The sequence below is a fragment of the Phycodurus eques genome, chromosome 6 (assembly GCF_024500275.1).
Source record: "Phycodurus eques isolate BA_2022a chromosome 6, UOR_Pequ_1.1, whole genome shotgun sequence".
Taxonomy (NCBI): Eukaryota; Metazoa; Chordata; class Actinopteri; order Syngnathiformes; family Syngnathidae; genus Phycodurus; species Phycodurus eques.
Genome location: NC_084530.1, coordinates 15,509,685 through 15,531,995, shown reverse-complemented (window position 1 = coordinate 15,531,995; position 22,311 = coordinate 15,509,685). Strand labels below are relative to the sequence as shown.

At 39.9% G+C, this 22,311-nt stretch overlaps 1 protein-coding gene across 3 annotated transcripts in view; it reads left to right on the top strand.

Annotated features, from left to right (window-relative positions):
• The window catches only part of rptor (regulatory associated protein of MTOR, complex 1), a 152,831-nt gene that overhangs the window by 46,283 nt on the left and 84,237 nt on the right, over positions 1-22,311 (top strand). For all 3 annotated transcript variants that reach the window (XM_061680157.1, XM_061680158.1, XM_061680156.1), the window contains exons 8-10: positions 5,792-5,851; positions 14,447-14,547; positions 18,001-18,145. In XM_061680157.1, coding sequence (XP_061536141.1) covers positions 5,792-5,851; positions 14,447-14,547; positions 18,001-18,145 — 306 coding nt within the window. The remainder of the gene's footprint in view (positions 1-5,791; positions 5,852-14,446; positions 14,548-18,000; positions 18,146-22,311) is intronic.

Sequence of the window (22,311 nt, the reverse complement as noted above, 5' to 3'; positions counted from 1 at the left end):
GCCAGAGTCCTGACTTAAATCCAATTGAGCATCTCTGGAAAGACCCGAAAATGGCTGCCCACCAACCTGACAGAACTGGAGAGGATCCGCAAGGTGGAATGGCAGATGATCCCCAAATCTAGGTGTGGAAAAACTTGCATCATTCCCAAAAAGACTCAGGGCTGTATTAGCTCAAAAGGGTGCTTCTACTAAATGCTGAGCAAAGAGTCTGAATACTTAGGGCTGTGTGATATTTCAATTTTTCATTTTTAATAAATCTGCAAAAATTTCAACAATTTTGTTTTTTTTCTGTCAATATGGGGTGCCGTGTGTACATTGTGGAAAAAAATTTACTTAAATGATTTTAGCAAATGGCTACAATATAAAAAAGAGTGAACAATTTAAGGGAGTCTGAATACTTTCCGCATCCAATTAAACCATGTTGCTTTTTAGCACAAATATTTTTATATGATTAAAATGTGATAATTGAGATTAATTACAAAGCCTCAAATTAAATAGATAATTTTTTTAAAATCACGTCAGATCCCTAATATGTCCGTGTTTATATATACATATATATATATATATATATATATAGGTGTATATAATATATATATATAAACACACACACACACACATTTCGTAATGAAGCTGGCCTTGGAGGCTGAAGGAAGACAAAAAAGCTGAAGAAACCGTATTTTTTTTTTAGACTCTGTTGCATGATCATTTCATCTTACCATCATACATCATTTATGCAACTTCACACTGCTGCAGTACTCACTACTCCACTGAGGAGACATTGTTTCCTGGCTATTGAAAGACAGCAATAAATTAGACAAATAGTAACCATATATTTTCAGAATACAGAATATTATCAGTTTAAAATAACCTTATGTAATATTTACAAAAGTCAGCTGACCGCCATGTTTTCAATGCTGTACTTCAAATGCTCTCATTTATATAAATGTTCTTTGAAGTCTCTCCAATGTTATGAATAATTCCTTTTCACATGCATACGCACTCGCGCATGTCTTTGTGCATTTTAAGTACAGACGTCAGATAGATGATTTAATGCGTTTTCCATTCAAAATTCAACCCCGGCTTAAAATTTTTCATGACGCATGTACTGTAAGTGAGAGTGACAGACTGCCTTCAAGAGGTGCCCTACAGCTGCCATAAAGTTTAAGTTTGGCTTCCTCTGCTCTAAATCCACATCCTGCTATGACCTTCATCATAATGAACTCTGTGTTATGTGTTTAATATTGATATCCCTCACCAGCATCCTATTTCACAGAACAAGTTTCTGAATTATATTGACTCAACTGTTGCTCGAAGCACTCTAGCTCTGTAGATGGATGTTGTGGCTTGCATGGGACTGCCTGTTTAGTCTGACAACAATGTATTTGCTGTATTTAGTTGTAAGGGGCATTGAATTCAGTATTATGCATTTAAAATTCACCAAATCAACTTAACAACCAACATACATTAAGTATTGAGTACCTGAGGCCTTTATGATGAATAGTCATCTAACATATTAAGTCATTATAAACTCAACACTGTGTCAGGAACATAGATTCTGGTAAGAGGGAATCATTTTAAATTCCGAACAAAATTTGTGACTGTCATAACAATTTGGTTGAGTGGAGTCCTTGTGCTTGAACCCCTCTTTTAAGATTCAGCATACCATATGTAGCCTGCTTCCTCCTCTCCGCCAATTTGAACCTCAGCGCACCATTACCTCATTATTCTCCACTCCTCATATGAAATTTTGCATGTCTTGCTGTTACTCTGAATTTTCTTGTACTTAATTTTACCTGGTCCTAGAAAATGAGAGTAAGGTCTATGTACAGTTTATGGCAGAGTTTGTGAGTGAGTGACGGGATGCACTGATGTGTTTGCATTCCTTGGTTTTAAAATTTTAATGAGAAGCAGCAAGGGATGGATGATGGGTACAGAAAGCGAGACAAGAAACAAGCTCTGTGCATGCTTACATTACATTGCTCAGGCGAGCAGAAAACAATTACCAATAAAGATCCATCTTCAATGCAGATCCAGGATGTGGAAAATATAAAGGAGCAGGACATACAGTCCCCTCCAAAAGTATTGTAACGGCAAGGTCAATTCCTTTTGTTTTGTTGTATAGTGAAGACATTTTGGTTTCAGATCAAAAGATGAATATGAGATGAAAGTTCAGAATCCTAGCTTTCATTTCATTGTATTTGCATTTCGATGTATTAAACAACTCAGGACAGAGCACCTTTTGTTTGAAGCCACCCAATTTTAAAGTGAGCAAAAGTATTGGAACATAAATTAACTTAAAGTGACTAACATTTAATATTTGGCAGCCTCTTTCAGTTCTCGTTTGTTTCGGGGGGTTTCTCCCTTCAGTCTCTTCTTTAGGAGGTGAAATGCATGCTGTATTGGGTTATGGTCCAGTGATTTACTTGGCTACTCTAAGACCTTCCACTTTTTTTCCCTGATGAAGTCAGGGAAAAAACAACAAACAACACTGTTGGCAGTGTGTTTTCGGTCATTGTCTTGTTGCATTATGAAGCTTCTCCCTATTAGTTTGGATGCATTTTTCTGTAAATTGCCAGACAAAATGGTTCTGTGGACTTCAGAATTCATTCTGCTGCTGCCATCATGAGTTACATCATCTATAAAGACTAGTGAGCCAGTTCCAGAAGTAGGCCATGCAAGCCCAAGCTATGACATTACCTCCACCATGCGGCAAAGATGAGCCTGTGTGTTTTGTTTCGTAAGAAGATTATTTCTTTCTCTACACTTTTGCCTTTGCATCACTTTGGTAGAGGTTAATCTTGGTCTCATCAGTACATGAAGTGTGTTTACCATGAAGAGAGGAACACAGATGAGATTTTAATAGATTAAGGGGCTGGGCTCACGTCACTACATTTTATTTCTTTAAATCATCTGGGGCTCCCCCGACATACACACAAACACACTCGTTCTGTTCTATGACCCTGGTTTCAGCCAAGGCTTCAGTTTTCCAGAGGAAAATAAAACCATTGTAACAATTATACGTGGACAAACTATACTACTTTGTCCTTGTTTGAGGATCTTCTCTAATCTCTTGATGTAGGATAATCTACAAAGTACACTTGCACCAGATGTGAACTAGTTGCGTAATTTCAAGAGATTTTATAAAGGTTTCTAAGGTTTTCATCCGAATAACTCATTGTGCCTCCACACACACACACACCAAAATCTGGTCTTGCTTTGCTTAGCATTACATTCACTACAGAACTTGTACCTTCTGTTTTACATCTTGATTTGAATCATCTGTGACTGGTCTTGTGGATTTGAGTCTCATCCATGCTTTGAGAAGATGAAGCCATAGATGTAGTTTCTACTTGTATTACAATAATCTCAATGTTAAAATATTACTGAAACATAATTACCTGTATTTTTAAACAAATCTATTACATAGATCGTTTTACATTGGACATGTCTGGAAACAATGAGTCGCAGCCCTGGAACAACGAGTCCGTGCAACTTATCATTACGGAGTACATATACAGTAATCTGCTATATTACGGTTGTTGCTTTGCGGTCCCGCTATGTTGCAGATTTGTATTTGTACATTTATACAGTATTTTTGTGTTATCCATTGCTCTTGCTTTCAATATATTATGTTTCAGCCTGCCATAGTCGCAAATTTTTGAGAACAAAATATTTTCCCCAAAACTCAAAATAAACAATAGTATCAATGTGTTTTTATGGCATTGATATAATTATATTATAATGCATAATAATACAAGTACATCCTTTTTAAGAACAATTAACTTTCAATTCTGAAGAACATCGAACATTGGCATTGTAATGTAGATCAATAAATAAAATAGCTTAACTAAATAAACAATATAAATAAATCAGACTCAGGCTCTGTTTGCAAATAAATGCACTTAAATATTAAACATTTGGCACACAGGTATAGAGTCATTCACCCCCTAAAGGACCCCAAAAATGTCTGAAAGCCTGCCAAATTTGAATGAATTAAAAAAAAATAAAAAATGTATGTATTCGAAATCATTTGGGCTTCGTCACTGTTTTTAAATCAGATGCCTTACATTTTAATATCACTATTTTTGTCTTGTCTTAATTGTATGAATGTTGTCGTGTTGTATACTGTATAATTTCTGCTGCCTCTTGGCTTTTGAAAGAGAGATTTTATCTCTCAGTAAGCTTTTACCTGGTTAAATATACGATGAAATATAAAATAAGGCCTGCCCTCGAGCCGCTGGACTATTATGTGAGACCTTAACCTGTCAATCAAATGACACTTAAAATGGGTTTGCTGAAGTCAACTACTGCCTGAATATTGATAACGTGTGCTGCTGTGGTTATGGTATATAAACAGTTCACTTTCCCATATATGTGTGTGTGTGTGTATGTGTGTGTGTGTGTGTGAGTGTGTGAGATGTGGGCAACACACACACGCAACTCCGAGAGCTGATGTTCGGTTGAGTAGGTTTTTTTAGATCCAGCCCTTAGCTTGCTAGCTCATAAGCTTGCAGGCTAGCGAATGTAATAAACAAGTTAACTTTCCCTTAAGGTTTCCAGTTGTGGTTGTGTTGCAAACGCCGTTTTGCCAGCGGCTTGCTGCCTCGTGAGTGGCCCGGCGGGTGTTACCACAACAATAAAAATTTATCAAGTCCAGAAAAATCTCCCGTGTCCGTTTCATGGAACGATAACCCATCCCACTCTGCCTCTGATTGGCTAGCACCAAAAATGTATACTTTTGATTTGCTGTGTGTCGAAGCTCTTCACCAACACACGCAAGCACGCACGCACGCACACACACACACACACACATAGGTAGGGTCTTAAAACCACGTGTCTCCAGACGCAAAATGACTATGCTTCATGCGTCCCTGCTAATTGGGACGCACATCAAACGAGATCCCTGTATTACCGTATTGTATTATTGTAGTTAGCATTTTGTAACAGTTTCATCTAATTATAATTGATCTCAATGTGAAATTTAGTTTTGAAAGTCAAGCAAAGCCAAGTTCGATCAGTGTCACGGAATGGGTTGAACAGATTAAACGTTGGTAATGACCAAAATAATTTTTTTATGTTGTAGTTATTACACCAGTATGGCAAAGTTCTTTAACCAAAATGTTTTGAATGCTAAAATACAATATTATTTTCAAAATCACAAAAAACAAACACTTAAACTATACGAAAGTAGTAAATCACATTATTTTAATTAATTAATAAATTTTATAGTAGTTATTACATTCGTGAACATATGAAAAAAAAACTGGTGGTTGAATATAATGCGCAATTAATTTATGACTTCTCAAAAAATACCTGTAAGTGGCTCAAATTTGGGTATAGAAAGGTGAACTCAGTTTGAAATATCTCATTGCCGTAAAATGTCAAATGCTCATTGATAGTGATAGAGTCCACGTAAACCACCTCTTTGTGCTGGATGGTCTTTTCCCGTTTTTATTACAGGTGGTTTATTACATTTATTCAGCACTATACCTGGCTTCCTGCAGTTGTATAATGCCACACACAAATGCAGTGTCTCAGTGACTCTGCTCTCGTCTGTCAAGAAAACCTGCTGTGATTTACAGTTAACAGAGCCAGTGTAAACAATACTACTACTGCTGGTACTCAATACTATAACTGAGCCAATTTACACCTGCTGAGGAAATTATCTCTGAAGTTCTGAGTGTTTTAGAAATAGATGGCCTGTCATCACAGAAATAAAAGCTGTATTGTCACTTTTAGTACTTTTATTCTTCATCACTGAACAACACTGATTTCCTGTCTTTTTTTTAAGGTTTTGTATGCAGAAGAGTGCCAAGTTGGTGCCAGGTGTGACGTTAGACCTTATTGAGAAGTAAGTGATATTTTTAAAGCTACTGCCGCTCTTCAAACATACACAATTGCAAATAAAAGTATGTGAACACTTTGGAATTACTTGGATTTCTGCATAAATCTTATCGTGAAATATGATCTGATCATAAATCGAAGTCACAAGAATAGACATAAACAGTTACTCAAACTAATACCACACAAACAGTTATGTTTCTGTGCTTTTGTTGGGCACACCATGTAAACCTAGGGTGACCACACTTAATAGCTAGTACTATAAGTACTATAAATAACCATACCAATATGATCTACCTACTATAGATATGTACATATAAAAGTGTATATATATATATATATATATATATATATATAGTATCCTTTATATGTACAATATAATTTGGTGTCCCTTTCTTACTACCTGAACCCATATTGCACAATAAGTGTTTTTATCATTACCTTACTCTGATGACTTGCACTGAATCAGCCAGGGATGCATAGTCTGGACAGTAGTTTAAAAATATAATAAAAATGGATAGTCTCAAAACTACGAATCAGCCGCTTCAATGCATGCCTCTTTTATCATCTCTCCGTTTCGAAGGGTTTCTTGTCTTTAACAATGAAGTGGCTCACACAGAAAAATTAAAATTACGCTCCACATTTCCCTTCTTCAGAATAGCAATGGGAAACATTCAAATGAGGCAAATGCACTTTAAATGAAACAAATGTCCTACTCCCATTCCGTATTGAAGTGGAAGTGTTTTGGCCTTTTACTGGTCAACCTCCCCCATTTATTTTTACCCTTCAGTTCAGTAGGTAGAAATTAGGCAAACGGGGCAACTCTATTTAATGGACATGCGTGCTGACCCATGTGTCAGAAATAATCAAATGTTAGATTGGTTGTCCTGTACATCAATCAAGTGATAAATGTTGTAATGCGGCTGAAAGTTAAATTTTTCTTAATGCCAATGCGACACACAACCTTTGCGATGAATTGTAATGGGCGCCACTTGTAAACGGTCACAGTTCAGGGTGTAAAAAAAGTACTGATATGTCACCCCTCCTAGGAAAGGCTAATGACTTCTCCAAGAGTTAGCTGGAGTCAGGAGTGAGCCACCCTAGAATACAATCAATTTGATAATTTTGAAGATTTTGTTTAAAGTTGCCCTGCTGTGCAAAAACACACCAATGGGAACCGTGCCTTACACAAAAGAGCTATCAGAATACCTACTATTAAGAATTGTTAACTTGCATGAAGCTGGAAAGGGTCACAAAAGTATCTGCAGTGAATGCCTTGATGGTCATCAGTTTATGGTCAGATTTTGATCAGCAAGATGACGATAAAGATTGGAAAAAAAAGTGAGTTGTTTTATATCATGATCGATATCGATATTGACTGATATGAAAAATAATCTTGTGCTAGGATTTTTTCCCATATCGCCAAGCCCTACTATACATAGAGAAAGTTCAGCACTGTTCCCATTCTCTCTATGAGTGGTAAAAAAAAAATGAACTAAAAATAAAGAAACCTTGAATGTCGGCTAAAGAATTACAATCTCTAGCGCATTCTAACCAGGGCTGCACAATATATAAAGACAAGACAGTTTGACCAATCAGATGCAACCATCAATGCACATCGCCATTCATCCACAGCCAGTACTGGCTACTGTGTGGATTGTACACCACCATCAAAACATCCCAAAAATATAGCTGAATTTAACCTATTTTGTAAGGTGGAAAGGTCCAAAATTCCTCTTGACAGTTGTGCAGGGCTATTCTGCAACTACAGCAAACAGGTGGTTGAGGTAATTGCTACCAAAGGAGATTCACCACTTTTAAAACATACATTTTCCACCCTGTACTGTGAAATGTATATGTTGAGTTCAGTAAAAACATGGAAATAAATAATTGTGTGGATCACATACTTTTCCTTCTACTTACTGTATATGCATGCATGGCAACAAAGTCCATAGAGAACATTGTCTGTTTTCTCAATATCTGTCTTGTCTAAATTGGGCTCTACTCCCTGTTGTCAGCCCCCATGTTGTTGATAGTCACCATGGAGTTACAATTCTCTACCTTTGTTTTCCACCTTCCAGCCAAAGCAGGGGTAGTTTGGCAGAATTAAAGCTGCATATTTCTTAAGGAAAGGGCTGCTGCCAACTGGCTGAGCAAAGAACATGTTTTGCTCTTAGGCACACTCTCCCAGATTTATATTGGTTGTCATTTCCAGATTTGAGTAGATCAAAACTGATTGTGTCTGTGCAGCAGAGAGTAAAATTACAGCTGTGAACTAAATTGGCTGAGGAAACCGTAAATACAGTTGCAAGAAAAAGTGTGCAAACCCTTTAGTTAGCTGGATTTCTGCATAAATCATGAAATGTGATCTGACCTTCATGTAAATGACAACAATAGACAGTATTCTTTACCTAGTACCTCACAGACCTAGTACCATGTTTTTACTGAACATCATAAACATCACAGTGCAGGGTGGAAAAAGTATATGAACTTTTGGATTCAGTCAGTGGTTATTCCTCTTTTGGCAGCACTAACCTCAACCAAACATTTCCTCTAGTTGCAGATCAGACCTGCACAATGATCAGGAAGCATTTTGGACCATTCCTCTTTACAAAACCAGTTCAGGTCAGCTATATTCTTGGGATGTTTTGTCGGAAACTCTCTTTTGAAGTCATGGCACAGCATCACAATCAGGTTGAGGTCAGAACTCTGAACTGACTGGGCCACTCTAGAAGGTGTATTTTCTTATGTTGAAGACATTTAGTTGTTTATTTCCTTCTGTCTGGTGGGTCATTGTGCTGTTCTGTCGCCCATTTTCTACTCTTAAGTTGTACTGCGAAATGTCTTCCATTTCCATTAATGATAGAAATGTGTCCAGGCCCTGAGGAAGTAGTTTCAAACCATGATGTCCCCTACATCATACTTCATACTTGGGTTAGGTTCTGATGGTGTGGCGTACTGTGCCTTTTTTTTTTTGTCCACTCATAGGGTTGCGTGTTCCTGACTAGAAACTCAATTTGTCTTTGATCTGTTCATACAATAGTTTGCCAGTAACACTGTGGAACATCCAGGCCAATGGCATCTATTCTTGTTTAATGTTTGACTTATTGTAGATTTGTTAACATAGATGTTATCATGTGAGAGTCTAGGATTTTTCTTCACCCGATTGAGCACGTTGCACAGACCTGTTGCAATCATCTTAATAGGACTTGCCATTCCTTGGGAGAGTAGCAAATGGCTGAACTTTCTCAATTCATAGACAATATCTTACCATAGACTTTTGTGACCCTTTCCAGCTTCATGCACGTTAACAATTCTTAACTGTAGGTATTTGGAGAGCTCTTTTTGCAAAGTATGTTTGAGATCAGGCATTTTTTCTTGAGAATGGAAAACTCAAAACTGGTGTCCAAATTATACACACACAAATTTATATATTGGAATAAAATCATTGACTATACGTTTGTGTATCTATGTCAGTAGAGAAGAAACAAAACCTTGCCGTTCCAATACTTATGGAGGTGCGCTATTGGCAGATTTTGCAGCAGAAATTCAGTCGTACTATATGTCTGTTTTAACATGTTTAAGTTGATTTACAAGCACATCTATGCATCATAAAACTGTAGTAAAAATATACCTTCATGATCAATCATCTGTTCAAAATGAGGTTAAATTTTAATTCTTCATTTTTCCGCACTTGGTTTATGAAAACGAAGCAAGGGTCAGCTATCTATGTGCTTCTTCGCTCTTCACCTGCCAAATGAAGGCAACCTGGGATTGCTCATTTGCTTTTTATTTTTCAGCATACAACTTTGACAGGTGCTAAAGTAATCAGTCAGTGATTATTTCACTGCTTAAATTTAAAACAATCACAATGGTTCCTTACTTGGTCCAAGACGCAATCCTCCACAATGTTTCATGGGAACGAGTTAAGCCGTTTTTTTTTTAGTTCTGGTAACATACATGCGCATATGTATACATATTTTACTCAGACCTACAAGAATGGTATTGCTGGAATGTATAATTAAACAGAGTGCACAAGTCATAAAAAATAGAACATTATATGAGAGCTGTAAAGATTTGACTGAGTTATTGAACAAAAATCCAATAATGACAGCATTTGGGAGCCAACTATCTAAGCAGCCTGACTGCAAGGAGTAAAGTTCAAGATGAAGCTCAGTAAATCTGTGTAAAGAAAGCAGGCATGTTTGAGCAAGAGAAGAACAAATCTTTATGCAATCTGACACTGTGATGTGAAGGAAGAGTTTTGAGTAAAAAATTGATTATGTGGATTATATGCACTTGAGTAAAGATTTGAGAAAGAAAAATATACAGCTCTGCTTTCCCATATAAACTTTACCCCTTGTTCCTAAAATACCTCAACCCAAAACACATTGTCAAACTTTTTTTTTTCCCCCCACCAATTCACTCATTTTGAATTTGATGCGGCGCCATGGCGGACGACTGGTTAGCACATCTGCCGCACAGTTCCGAGCACCGGGGTTCAAAACCTGGCCCCACCTGTGTGGAGTTTGCATCTTCTCCCCGTGCCTGCGTGGGTTTTCTCCGGGTACTCCGGTTTTCTCCCACATCCCAAAAACATGAATGCTAGGTTAATTGAAGACTCTAAATTGCCCGTAGGCGTGAATGTGAATGTGAATGAATGAATATGAATGAAACATGATAATTACTAAATGTGGAATATGAATAAAATTAATCAAGTGAAACCACATTTTTTGCATAGATAACTTGTTTGATACAAAAGAGAAAATGATAAACAACATTTTATTGACAGATGAAACAAAAATAGAGCTTTTTAGAAATGCACACAAACACTATGTTTACAGACGGCGCAATGAAGCCTTTAAGAAAATGAACACTACTCAAGCATGGTGGAGTATCCGTTATCGCTGTGGGGCTGCGCTGTTACATCTGGTACTGGTGTCCATGACTGTATCACAGGTATCATCCATCCATCCATTTTCTTTAGCGCTTATGCTCACTAGGGTCGCGGGCCGGTGGAGCCTATCCCAGCTATCTTCGGGTGGGAGGCGGGGTACACCCTGAACCGGTCGCCAGCCAATCGCAGGGCACATAGAAACAAACAACCATTCACACTCACATTCACACCTACGGGCAATTAGAGTCCTCAATCAACCTACTACGCATGTTTTTGGGATGTGGGAGGAAACTCAAGTGCCCGGAGAAAACCCACCCAGGCACGGGGAGAACATGCAAACTCCACACAGGCGGGGCCAGTATCTGAACACCAGTCCTCAGAACTGTGAGGCAAATGTGCTAACCAGTCATCCACCGACTGGTTAGCACATTTGTCAGTCATCCACAGGTATCATGGAATCCAAAAATTATCAAGAGATTTTAGAGCGAAATATCTTACACAGTGCAAGAAAACTTGGTTCTAGGCAAAGATCATGGGTCCTTGAGCAAGACAAAGACCCAAAGCACACATCTAAAAGCACACAGTAATGGTTGAAAATGAAAAAAATGGACTGTTTTAAAATGGCCACCAATGAGTCTCAATCCAATTAAAAATCTTTTGGGGGAGCTGAAATCTGCCGTTGGGGGAAAGAACCCTGCAAATGTGCAAGAACTTGAACAAATTACAAAGGAAGAATGGGAGAAAATGCCACATGAGAAGTGCATATAGCTTATAGATGGATACAAGAATCATTTGGAGGCTGTCATCGCTGCCAAAGGGTGTACAACCAAATACTAAGGAGGGAGTGCCAATATTGCTGCACATGCTGTTTTCAGTTTTTCTTTTCTTTGAAATTACAATGTCCAAGTTGAAATAAAAAATCTTTGTTAAATTACTTTGGACCTCCAATTAAAAGATCCTGATGATATAAGTTTGGTATATTTCCATTTATTTCTGAAGATATATACATGTTATGCAAGAAATGAAGGGGTGCCAATAATGGGGAGCACTAGAAGATGTATGATATGTCTCCTTTAAGTTTGTTTGGCACACCTCCACACTAGTAAACATAAAGCCTACTCCCCAAATTTTGAATGTTTAAAATGTAAAAAGACTGACTCACTAGCCCATAATAAACGCATAGGGCCTCATTTACTAAAGGTTTTGCAACTGCAAAATTTTATTACTAATGCAAACCGATGCGAAATGTGATCTATTGTCTGAGGGCACCCAGTTGTGCAAAATTAGTTCATTTTGTGCATTCTGGGAAGAGTATGTGCTACTAAATTAAATAAACATGAAATGTGGTTTATCAAAATTTAGATTAATTGCTGATTTTGCATGTTTAAATACTGCGTCTGAAAGGCAAGTACAAACTGGCCTGCACAGCCGAGCCAGAGTAGTAGATGTGAGATGAGAGGTAGGGGGGAGAACTTTTCCACTCGTGCAAACATTTTTAAAATGCCAGAAACAAAAATGACCAGGACATTCTCTATTCAGTGATGTAATTTCCGTGCGTATGGGTCTTTTCAGCGCACTGCAGCATTTGATGCTCGCCACTCGGAGAGAAGTTTTTCTGGTATGCTGTCCCAAGGTGTAAACGCAGTGTTAAATAGGATGGGCAGACATATCCAATTTGCACCCATTCGCGGCGAGTTAGAATTTGATGAGGTGGCTGGTTTCCCCAAAATTATTAGAGTAATGTATTACTGTCACCTTTTCTCTTCTGTAATCTGTTTTTGTCTTTCACTAACACTTCTAATTCCATCACTTCAAACTTTATTTTGCACTTGCCGAGCTCTCCCAAATGTTACATATTGAAAACCACAGAACTACCTAAAGCACAAAAAACTCTTGCCACTAAATACGGCAGTCTCCAGCACCTTTACACCTGTTGCCCGCAATTCGTTAGTGAGTAAACCTAATTTAGAAGCCGCTATTTGGGATCTTGGTTAAAGATTGCAATCTTAGTAGATCACGCACAACACACCCACCAACAGCGTGAGTGAACATGTAATTTAGCATCCGCTACTTGGATCTTAATATGATCTAAGTAAGCTTTCTTTTGTTACAAACAGGTAAATTTATGGAGTTTAAAGTTATTAGAGGAATTTTCGTGGCTGTGTATGTGGGTACCAGAATGTTTAAAATATGTAAACAGTATTTATACTTTACATATTTGAGACAAAGATTACAACAGTACACGTATTTACTTAAATATTTAATTATAAAACCTTGTACAGTAATTAACATTCATCAACATTGGCTTCTGAGAGACGCGAAGAGGCTTGCGTTGGTGGCGGAGGAGAGGCTCTCACTTGACTCGTAGAGGCTTTCGGTTCACTCTGAGACTCTTCTGCTGGAGGCGGTGATGGTGTAGCTGGGGTTTTACCTTGGAGAAAAACATGGTAATGGGTAGTTGTTCTTTGTTTTTTCTTTTGCTTCAAAATTCCCCTGTACAAGGACATAAGCCCGTCTCTTATTACGCAGAGTTACCACACGTTTCGCGTCCTACTTTCAGCATTTTGCGGATGTCTGCTTCCTCTTTCTTGATGTGCCGCACTGTAGATTCATTCACGCCATAATGGCGTGCCACAGATGCATAATTTCTGCCCTCTTTGATCAAATCTAAAAGTTTCACTTTTTCGCTGACGGTCATCATCTTCTTCTTCCGCCCCGGAGAAAGCTTTCGCAGGGGCACAGCGCTTCGGCGGCATTGTAAGGGCTTGCTTAATTAATAAAAAAAAATATTGCTTAAACAAAAAAAGTTATTGCGAACACAACAGCGTGGACGAGACTGGCAAGACACAACAAGGGAAGATGCTGGGTGAGGCTGCGATGATGCGCAGCCAGTCAGCTAACGGTATAAATCCACTCCTGCTCTCATTGGTCAATGTCGCGCCGGGAACCAATCCACGCGCCTTGTATGAGGGCCTGTACAGTACAGGCATGTACAAAGCCTCTGAGTCAACTCATCTCTTTGTTTGGCATGCAGGGAAACCTTCTCGCGCGCGCATCAACAAGAAAAAACACGTCTTTCCGCAATATGGCTGCCGATATGGCTGTATTTTTTTTTTTTATGAATATTTTGGAAAAACCTGCGAAGCACTCAAGCCACAAAACGTGAAGCGCGAAGTGGCGAGGGAACACTGTATTGCAAATTGTTCATCAACCATAAATGTAAATTGTACATATTGCCACTGATATGAAAATATCTATATCACAAGCTTTACCAATATCTTAAGTATCTTTTTATCAAAAGATACTTTCTCTAAAAAATTTTTAAAAAAAAGCAAAATGGGCAATGCATGGACAGCAACGATATGCAGTACAGTACAGTGCTTCTACAGTATACAAACTAACTTTAAGTCGAAAATAATCAAAGGTTTCATCTTGCAAAATGCTTCTGTTTTCCCTGAGTGGGCCTTCTGTCTCTCAATTCATGGTCTGTGAACAATTGTATATCCATACATAAATATTCAGAGTCCGTTTGCACTCATCGTCTGTCCGTCTCACTGAATTAAAGCCTAAGTGCCTGTAAATGTAAATACCCTCAAATGTGTGTGGTGACAGTGTTGAGTGATTGCCACTTTGTGTTCTGAGTCATCTTTGTGACATGGAGTGAGCTGCTGACACTGAGCCGTCTGTGTTGTGTTATGTTGTGAGCAGGATCCCTGGCAGGCTCAACGACAGGCGCACTCCCCTCGGTGAACTCAATTGGATCTTCACAGCCATCACCGATACCATTGCATGGAACGTGCTGCCCAGAGGTTAGTCTCTCCACGCAAAAGCAAACTTCCTGAGAACTTCAAATCAAGACCTCTAATAAAACAATAATAGTAGCAGTAATGGAGTAGTAGAAGTAACAGTAATCCCTACTAGCTGAAAAAGAAAATGTTTTCTCACATATCCAAATTCATTTTCATTGTGTGTATTGAGACAGGCAAAAGAACTGCAATTTAGTTCACTCTAGATCAATGATGGCCAACTCAAATGATCCCGAGGTTTGTACAGTATATCAACATACTGTATGTTGTATCCACAGCAGCTTGGGCCATACAGGGAACATACACTGCCTAATTGACTTATTTTTCTTTTTAATGAAAATCAAAAACATATAAAAGTTTGTTAAAATGAAAAATCATGAATTCTTATTTTATGCCAAAATTAATACTTAAGCATTTTATTTACACTTATGTGGATTCAAATTAGAGATCTTGTTTGTGTCATACAAAGACCCCAATTTCAATTACACATCATACACTTAAAGTGAACCATTAATAGCTCTTGTAAATATTACCAATTGGCTTACAGGTGGTTAACATGATTTTCTTTTAAAGCTGGGGACAATATTTTGCCAGTTCTTGGTAATTTGATGTATTTGTGAGTTTTATCGTAGTTGGGACTTGGGGTTAGTAGTTGGAGTAGGGGTCATCTTAAAGGGAGAGAATGTCCTGGAGGTGAAAAGAGTGTCAGGTCGAGTGATGAGGCTGAAACTTGAAATTCAGGGTATGTTTAATGTAATTAGTGGTTATTTCCCAAAGGTTGGATGTGAACTAAAAGAGAGAGAGAAATTCTGGAAGGAGCTAAATGAAGTACTTCAGAGCATCTCAGGCAGCGAGAGAGAGCCATTATTGGTGCATATTGTAATGGACATGTTGGTGAAGGAAACAGGGGTCACGGAGAAGTGGTAGGTTTTCAGGAAAGGAGAGACAGATGGTGGACTTGGCTGTAGTGAACGCTTTTTTTCCCCAAAAGAGTCAGGAACATAGGGTGACCTACAAGAGCAGAAGTAGAAGCACACAGGTGAATTACATCTTGCAGATCATGAAGACCATGAAATGTAAAAGAGGTTACTGACTTTAAGGTAGTGGAAGGGGAGAGTGTAAGTAGACAGCATAGGATGATGGTGTCTCAAGATGACTGTGGTGGTGGTGAGGAAAATTAAGAAGACAAAGGCAGAGCAGAGAATGAAGTGGTGGAAGTTGAGAAAAGAAGAGTGTTGTGCAGCTTTTCGAGAAGTGGTGAGAAAGGCTCTCTGTGGGCAGGAGGAGCTTCCAGAAGACTGGACGACTACTGCCAAAGTGATCCGTGAGACAGGCAGGAGATTACTTGGTGTGTCTTCTAGGAAAGGTAGGAAAGGGAAGGACATTTGAAGTGCAGAAAAGCATAAAAAGGTTAGCTAAGAAGAAATGGGACACTGAGTGGACTTAAGAGAGAACGCAAGAATATGTGATGCAAGGTAAAGGTAGAGGTGGCAAAAGCCAAACGAGACATGATGACGTATGCCAGGGTGGACAGTAAAGACGGAAAGAAATATCTACAATGGATGCTAAGACAGAGATGATGATCGCAGATGACATTATGATCTGTAGTGAGAGCAGGGAGCAGGTGGAGGAACATTTAAAAAGGCGGAGGCGTGCACTGGAAAGGCGAAAAATTAAGATTAGCCGAACGAAGTAAGGCAGAATCTATGTGTATGAATGAGATGGGTGGAGGGGGAAGATTGAGGCTACAGGGAGAAGAGATGGCGAGGGTGGAGGACTTAAAATACTGAGGGTACGCTGTCCTTTTCGGTCCACTCTCATCTTGTCCTATTGGTTAGTTGTTGCATGAGAACTACCTGTTTTCTCCCTGTTCACAAATAAGAACAAGACTTTGTAACATTACTTGTGGTCAAATATCTAGACTGCTTAACTATTGTTCTGCTGTGATTTGCACCCCTATTCCCCTTCGCCATTCTGTTCCTCTGTCTGTCCCTTAAAACCCTTTTCTGTCCGGCTGCATTTTCAATATAATAAGAATAATAATAATAAATATTATAATAAACAGAGAGAGTATTTCAAAACTGTTCCAGCAAAAAAGTCATACAGATCCACCATCCTGAATGGCCAAATAGCTGAACAGGACAGGTTTGTTTAAATCAATCAATCAATCAATCAATCAATCAATCAATCAATCAATCAATCACTCACTCACTCACTCACTCAATCACTCAATCACTCACTCAATCAATCAATCAATTGATATTTGGGGTCAACAGTCCAGCGCAATGGTGAGTGTGGTAAGGAAGTGACGAAACGGGTCCAAGCATGTTGGAACGGGTGGAGGACACTGTCAGGTATGTTATGTGATAGAATATTAGTAGACGGATGATGAGGAATAGAGCTGCCAGGCAGGAATGGTAGAGGAAAACGAAGAAAAGCTTGAAATATGTAGTGAGGGAAGACATGAAGGCTGTTGGTGTTAGAGAGCAGGGTGCAGAAGATAGGCTTACATGGAAAAGGATGACGCGCGACTCCTAAAGGGATAAGCCAAAAGGAAAAGAAAGTCATAGTTGGGACTTGGTTGGGACTAGCCAGAGAGACAACTCTGGCCGTCAGCTAGCCATACCTGATCTAGATATGTTATTTATTATTGGTGTTTTCGTTTTTCATACAGTGCACATAGTTATTTTCATTACCCACCTGTCTTCTATGCAGCACATATCCACAGGCACACCAGCTCCCAGCTCCAGTAGCAATGTGACAATGCTGATGGTTGCCAAAGCCTTTTAAACCCCCCACCTCCAGGGCTCTCCTGATAATGATGCAGCCCACGTCAGGGAGAATACCAGTAATGAGGCTCTGCTGCACACCTCATTCAAATCACACAGACTATTGTCAAACACTGTTATCAGCTCTGTCAAAATATTTCTTTCGTGTATCACACACAATCTTGATCATACTGTAAATCAAATACCATAACCATAATAAAAAGCAAAACAGCTGCATGAAATTGCTTTGTCCGCATCCGTTCCATTTTCTACTGATTATACGGTTTATGGTGACAGTTGAGCTCAAGCCTATCCCAGCTGACTTTGGGAAAGGATGGGTCCACCCTGGACATCAGACATTCACACCGATGGGTAATTTAGAGGCTTTGATTAATGTAACATGCATTTTGGGGTGTATATTGTGTCGAAGCCAGAGTACCTGGAGAAAAAAACCCACAGAAAAAACATGCTGGCCCAAGGTGCCACACTGCATTTTGATCCTATATTGGTCACTTCATAGGAATTAAAGAGAAACAATATTTTTTTTCCTGCAGATCTCTGCCCTCTGTTGTCAAAACACATGCACAGGGTGCACCTTCTTGCCTTTCCTTAAGTATCTGAGGTAGTTTTTAAATTTATTAATCAGGTATTTTGTGTTAAATACCTCTTTTGTTCTGTCTGCATGTAGATTTGTTCCAGAAGTTGTTTCGCCAGGACCTTCTGGTGGCCAGCTTATTCCGCAATTTCCTATTAGCAGAGAGGATAATGAGGTCATACAACTGTACACCAGTCAGCAGCCCTCGCTTGCCTCCAACATACATGCATGCCATGTGGTAAGAAACACGAACACAGCTCAGGGTTTGCATGTTAAAATAGTCCAGAAGGTGAAAAGAAAGCATCAATGTGCTCAGTGTGCACATCTTTTTTTTTTTTTTTTTTGTACATGTTACAGTAAATGACAAAATGCATTCTTGATTGGAGAAGAAGTACAGAATGGTAGTATCTACATTTTATGATACTGCAAAGTAACCTTTTTTTTTAAAAGGCCGTGCAGTGATATAAATGCCACCAGCCAAAACTTAATGAAGCTCATTTGTAAAGTGAGAAATCCACCCAAATGTGGAGCAGCGAAACACTGTACAGGAAATGTGAACTAAATGTGCAATACAGTGCCTTTACGTTTTCTAAGATTGTTTATCAGTTTCAACTCTATTATTGTACACTGGGTACGGACCCCCTTATATTTTTCACTCTTTGTTATATTGCAGCCATTTGCTAAAATCATTTAAGTTTATTTCCTCATGAATGTACACACAGCACCCCATATTGACAGAAAAAAATGTAATTGTTGAAATTTTTGCAGAATTATTATCCATCCATCCATCCATTTTCTGAGCCGCTTCTCCTCAACTAGGGTCGCGGGCGTGCTGGAGCCTATCCCAGCTGTCATCGGGCAGGAGGCGGGGTACACCCTGAACCAGCCAATCGCAGAGCACATACAAACAAACAACCTTTCGCACTCACAGTCACACCTACGGGAAATTTAGAGTCTCCAATGTATGCATGTTTTTGGGATGTGGGAGGAAACCGGAGTGCCCGCATGAAAACCCACACAGGCACGGGGAGAACATGCAAACTCCACACAGTCTGGGCCGGGGATTGAACCCGGGTCCTCAGAACTGTGAGGCTGACGCTCTAACAGTCTTCCACCGTGCCGAATTTTTGCAGAATTATTAAAAAAGAAAAAATTAAATATCACACAAAAGTATTTAGGCCCTTTGCTGTGAAGCTCATAATTAACTCGGGTGCTGTCCATTTCTTCTGATCATCCTTGAGGTGATTCTATACCTTCATTGGAGTCCAGCTGTTTTTGATTATACTGATTGGACTTGATTAGGAAAGACACACACCTGCCTTTACAAGACCTTACAGCTTAGTGTTTGTCAGAGCAAGTGAGAATCATGAAGTCAAAGGAACTGCCTGAAGAGCTCAGAGACAGAATTATGGCAAGGCACAGATCTAGTCAAGGTTACAAAAAACATTCTGCTGCACTTAAGGTTCCTAAGAGCACAGTGGCCTCCATAATCCTTAAATGGAAGACGTTTGGGACGACCAGAACCCTTCGTAGCGCTGGCTGTCCGGCCAAACTGAGCAATTGAGGGAGAACAGCCTTGGTGAGAGAGGTAAAGAAGAACCCAAAGATCACTGTGGCTGAGCTCCAGAGATGCAGTCGGGAGATGGAAGAAAGTTCTAGAAAGTCAACCATCACTGCAGCCTTCCACCAGTCGGGGCTTTATGGCAGTGGCCCGACGGAAGCCTCTCCTTAGTGCAAGACACATGAAAGCCTGCATGGAGTTTGCTGAAAAACACCCGAAGGACTCCAAGATGGTGAGAAATAAGATTCTCTGGTCTAATGAGACCAAGATAGAAATTGTTGGCCTTAATTCTAAGTGGCATGTGTGGGGAACAGACTATTGAAGGTCCACAACGCTTCTTTTGGATCTGGGGATGAGGAGGGCCTGAGGACCAATCTGTCCTATGGCATCAGGTACACCAAGAGGGAGTACTCCAGGAGGATCTTCCACCGCTTCAGTAACAGCAGTGATACCAGGAGTCTATGGCAAGGTATTCAGACCATTACGGACTACAAACCCTCACCACAGACATGTGACAGCTCCACCTCCCTGCTGAATGAGCTAAACAACTTCTTTGCTCGCTTTGAGGCACACAACAGCACACAAGTCTCCAACCCCTCCTGATGACCAGGTGCTGAGACTGACCCGGGACAGCTTGAGAAGGTCCCTCAGCAGGATCAAAGCACGTACAGCTCCGGGCCCAGATAGCATACCTGGTCGTGTTCTTAGGGACTGTGCAGCTGAACTCACAGATGTCTTCACGGACATCTTCAACACCTCCTTGAGTCAGACTGTTGTCCATACGTGCTTCAAAGACACTACTATCATCCGAAGAAGTCATCTCCCTCGTGCTTGGTGACTACCGTCCGGTAGCGCTCACTCCATCCTGATTAAGTGTTTCGTGCGTCAAGTCATCCCACCTCCCCTCCTTGGACCCCTTCCAGTTTGCATATCGGTCCAACCGGTCAACCAATGATGCCATCACCACCGCCCTCTACTCTGCCCTCACATACCTGGACCGATACACAGCTCCAACCTCTTCATCAAGTTTGCAGACGACACAACTGTGGTGGGTCTCATCAGCCACGGGGACGAGACAGACTACAGGAGTGAGCTGAGCCACCTGGCCGGGTGGTGCACGGACAACAATCTCTCCCTGAATGTGGAGAAAACCAAGGAGATTGTAGTGGACTTCAGGAGAGTGCACTCCCAGCATTCTCCCCTGAACATCAATGGTGCTGCGGTGGAGAGAGTGCGCAGCACCAGGTTCCTGGGAGTGCACATCACTGGGGACCTCTCTTGGACCAACATCATCTCATCACTGGCCAAGAAAGCTCACCGGCGTCCCTACTTCCTGCAAAAGCTGAGAAGAGCCAGAGCCCTGACCCCCATCATGCGCTCGTTCTACAGAAGGACCATGGAGAGCATCCTTACTAGCTGCATCGTGTGGTACAGAGCCCTCACTGCATCCTGCTGCAAGACTCTCTCGCATAGTGGGGGCAGCTGAGAAGACCATTGGAACCTCTCTTCACTACCTGCAGGAGATTTACAGCACCCACCTCACCCGCAAAGCCCTCCGCATTGTAAGGGATGTCACCCAGCCTCTTCAGTCTGCTGCCATCAGGGAGGAGACTGGGGAGTCTGTGGGCCAGGACCAGCTGACTTAAAGACAGTTTTATTCATCAGGCTGTCAGGAAGCTGAACTCTCTGCCCGCTCAACCTCTGCGCATGCACACACAAGCGTACACCTCCCCACACTGCCGTCTAATTTCTAGATGTCTTTATGCGCCTTGGTAATCAGACTTTGACTATGTTGCACGTCTCCTAATCTTTTATATTTGCACATTTAATTTACACTTTTTATACTGTATATACCATAGTTTTATTTAGCTTCTTTATAATGATGTTTATTATTTTTTATTAATTTTTTTGTAGCACTGTGGGCCCTTGAGTACCATAATCTCAATCCTCTGTATGTGCTACGCATATTGTAGAATTGACAATAGAAATACCTTGTACCAGTTTCACCCAAAAAAATTTCTTTGTTCAAACGACACCATCATAAAACCTCGATTAACACTTCAAGCAATGTTTCACTTTTTTATCCTTATTATTATTTTGTTAAAACAACAACAAGTCATGACAAATAAGAAGGGAAAACAAGTATTTTAAATATTAACCGTCACAAGTGTATGTATATGCGCAACCGACGACCTGATTCGGTAAAATGGGTTGAAGCACTTCCTCCTGGCTCGGGTGAATAGCGAAGTAAGACCGTGACAAAACCCCGTGGGAATTTCAAACGTCTAACAAGGTCTTTTTTTTTTTTTTTTGTTTACTTTTTTTTAACACAAGATGTCACCTCAGAGCCAACAAAGATGGCAAATATTTGAGGTTTAAGCTTTGTTCTTGTTTACATACAGTATATCATGTCATATCTGTATAAATAAATGATTTCATGTAGGCAACTTAAATCCATCAAGAAAATTTGTATTTTTTTTTTTTTTTAAGCCAGTTCGGCTTCAAACAATATGTTATTAAACCGTAGTCATGCTCATTACCGTAGCATACGAAGGAAGTCTCCTAACCTGTTTTCTGGGTTTGCTCACGTGACGTTCCGCATATAGCAGATTCAACCAGTGATGTGATTTACAGTATGTAAAACGTTAAAAGATATTACACACAAAATGCTACTATTTGATAAAAGGGACATGCATGTAACAACGAGCCAGTCGCCATGAGAAGCTAACATAGCAGTCTATGTTAACTCAGTGCTCCTTTTTACTAAAATGTACCAAAAGATGGGATTAAAATGATCAAAAACAGACGCAGACTATTCCAATTTTAGTAATACTCCAAATTTT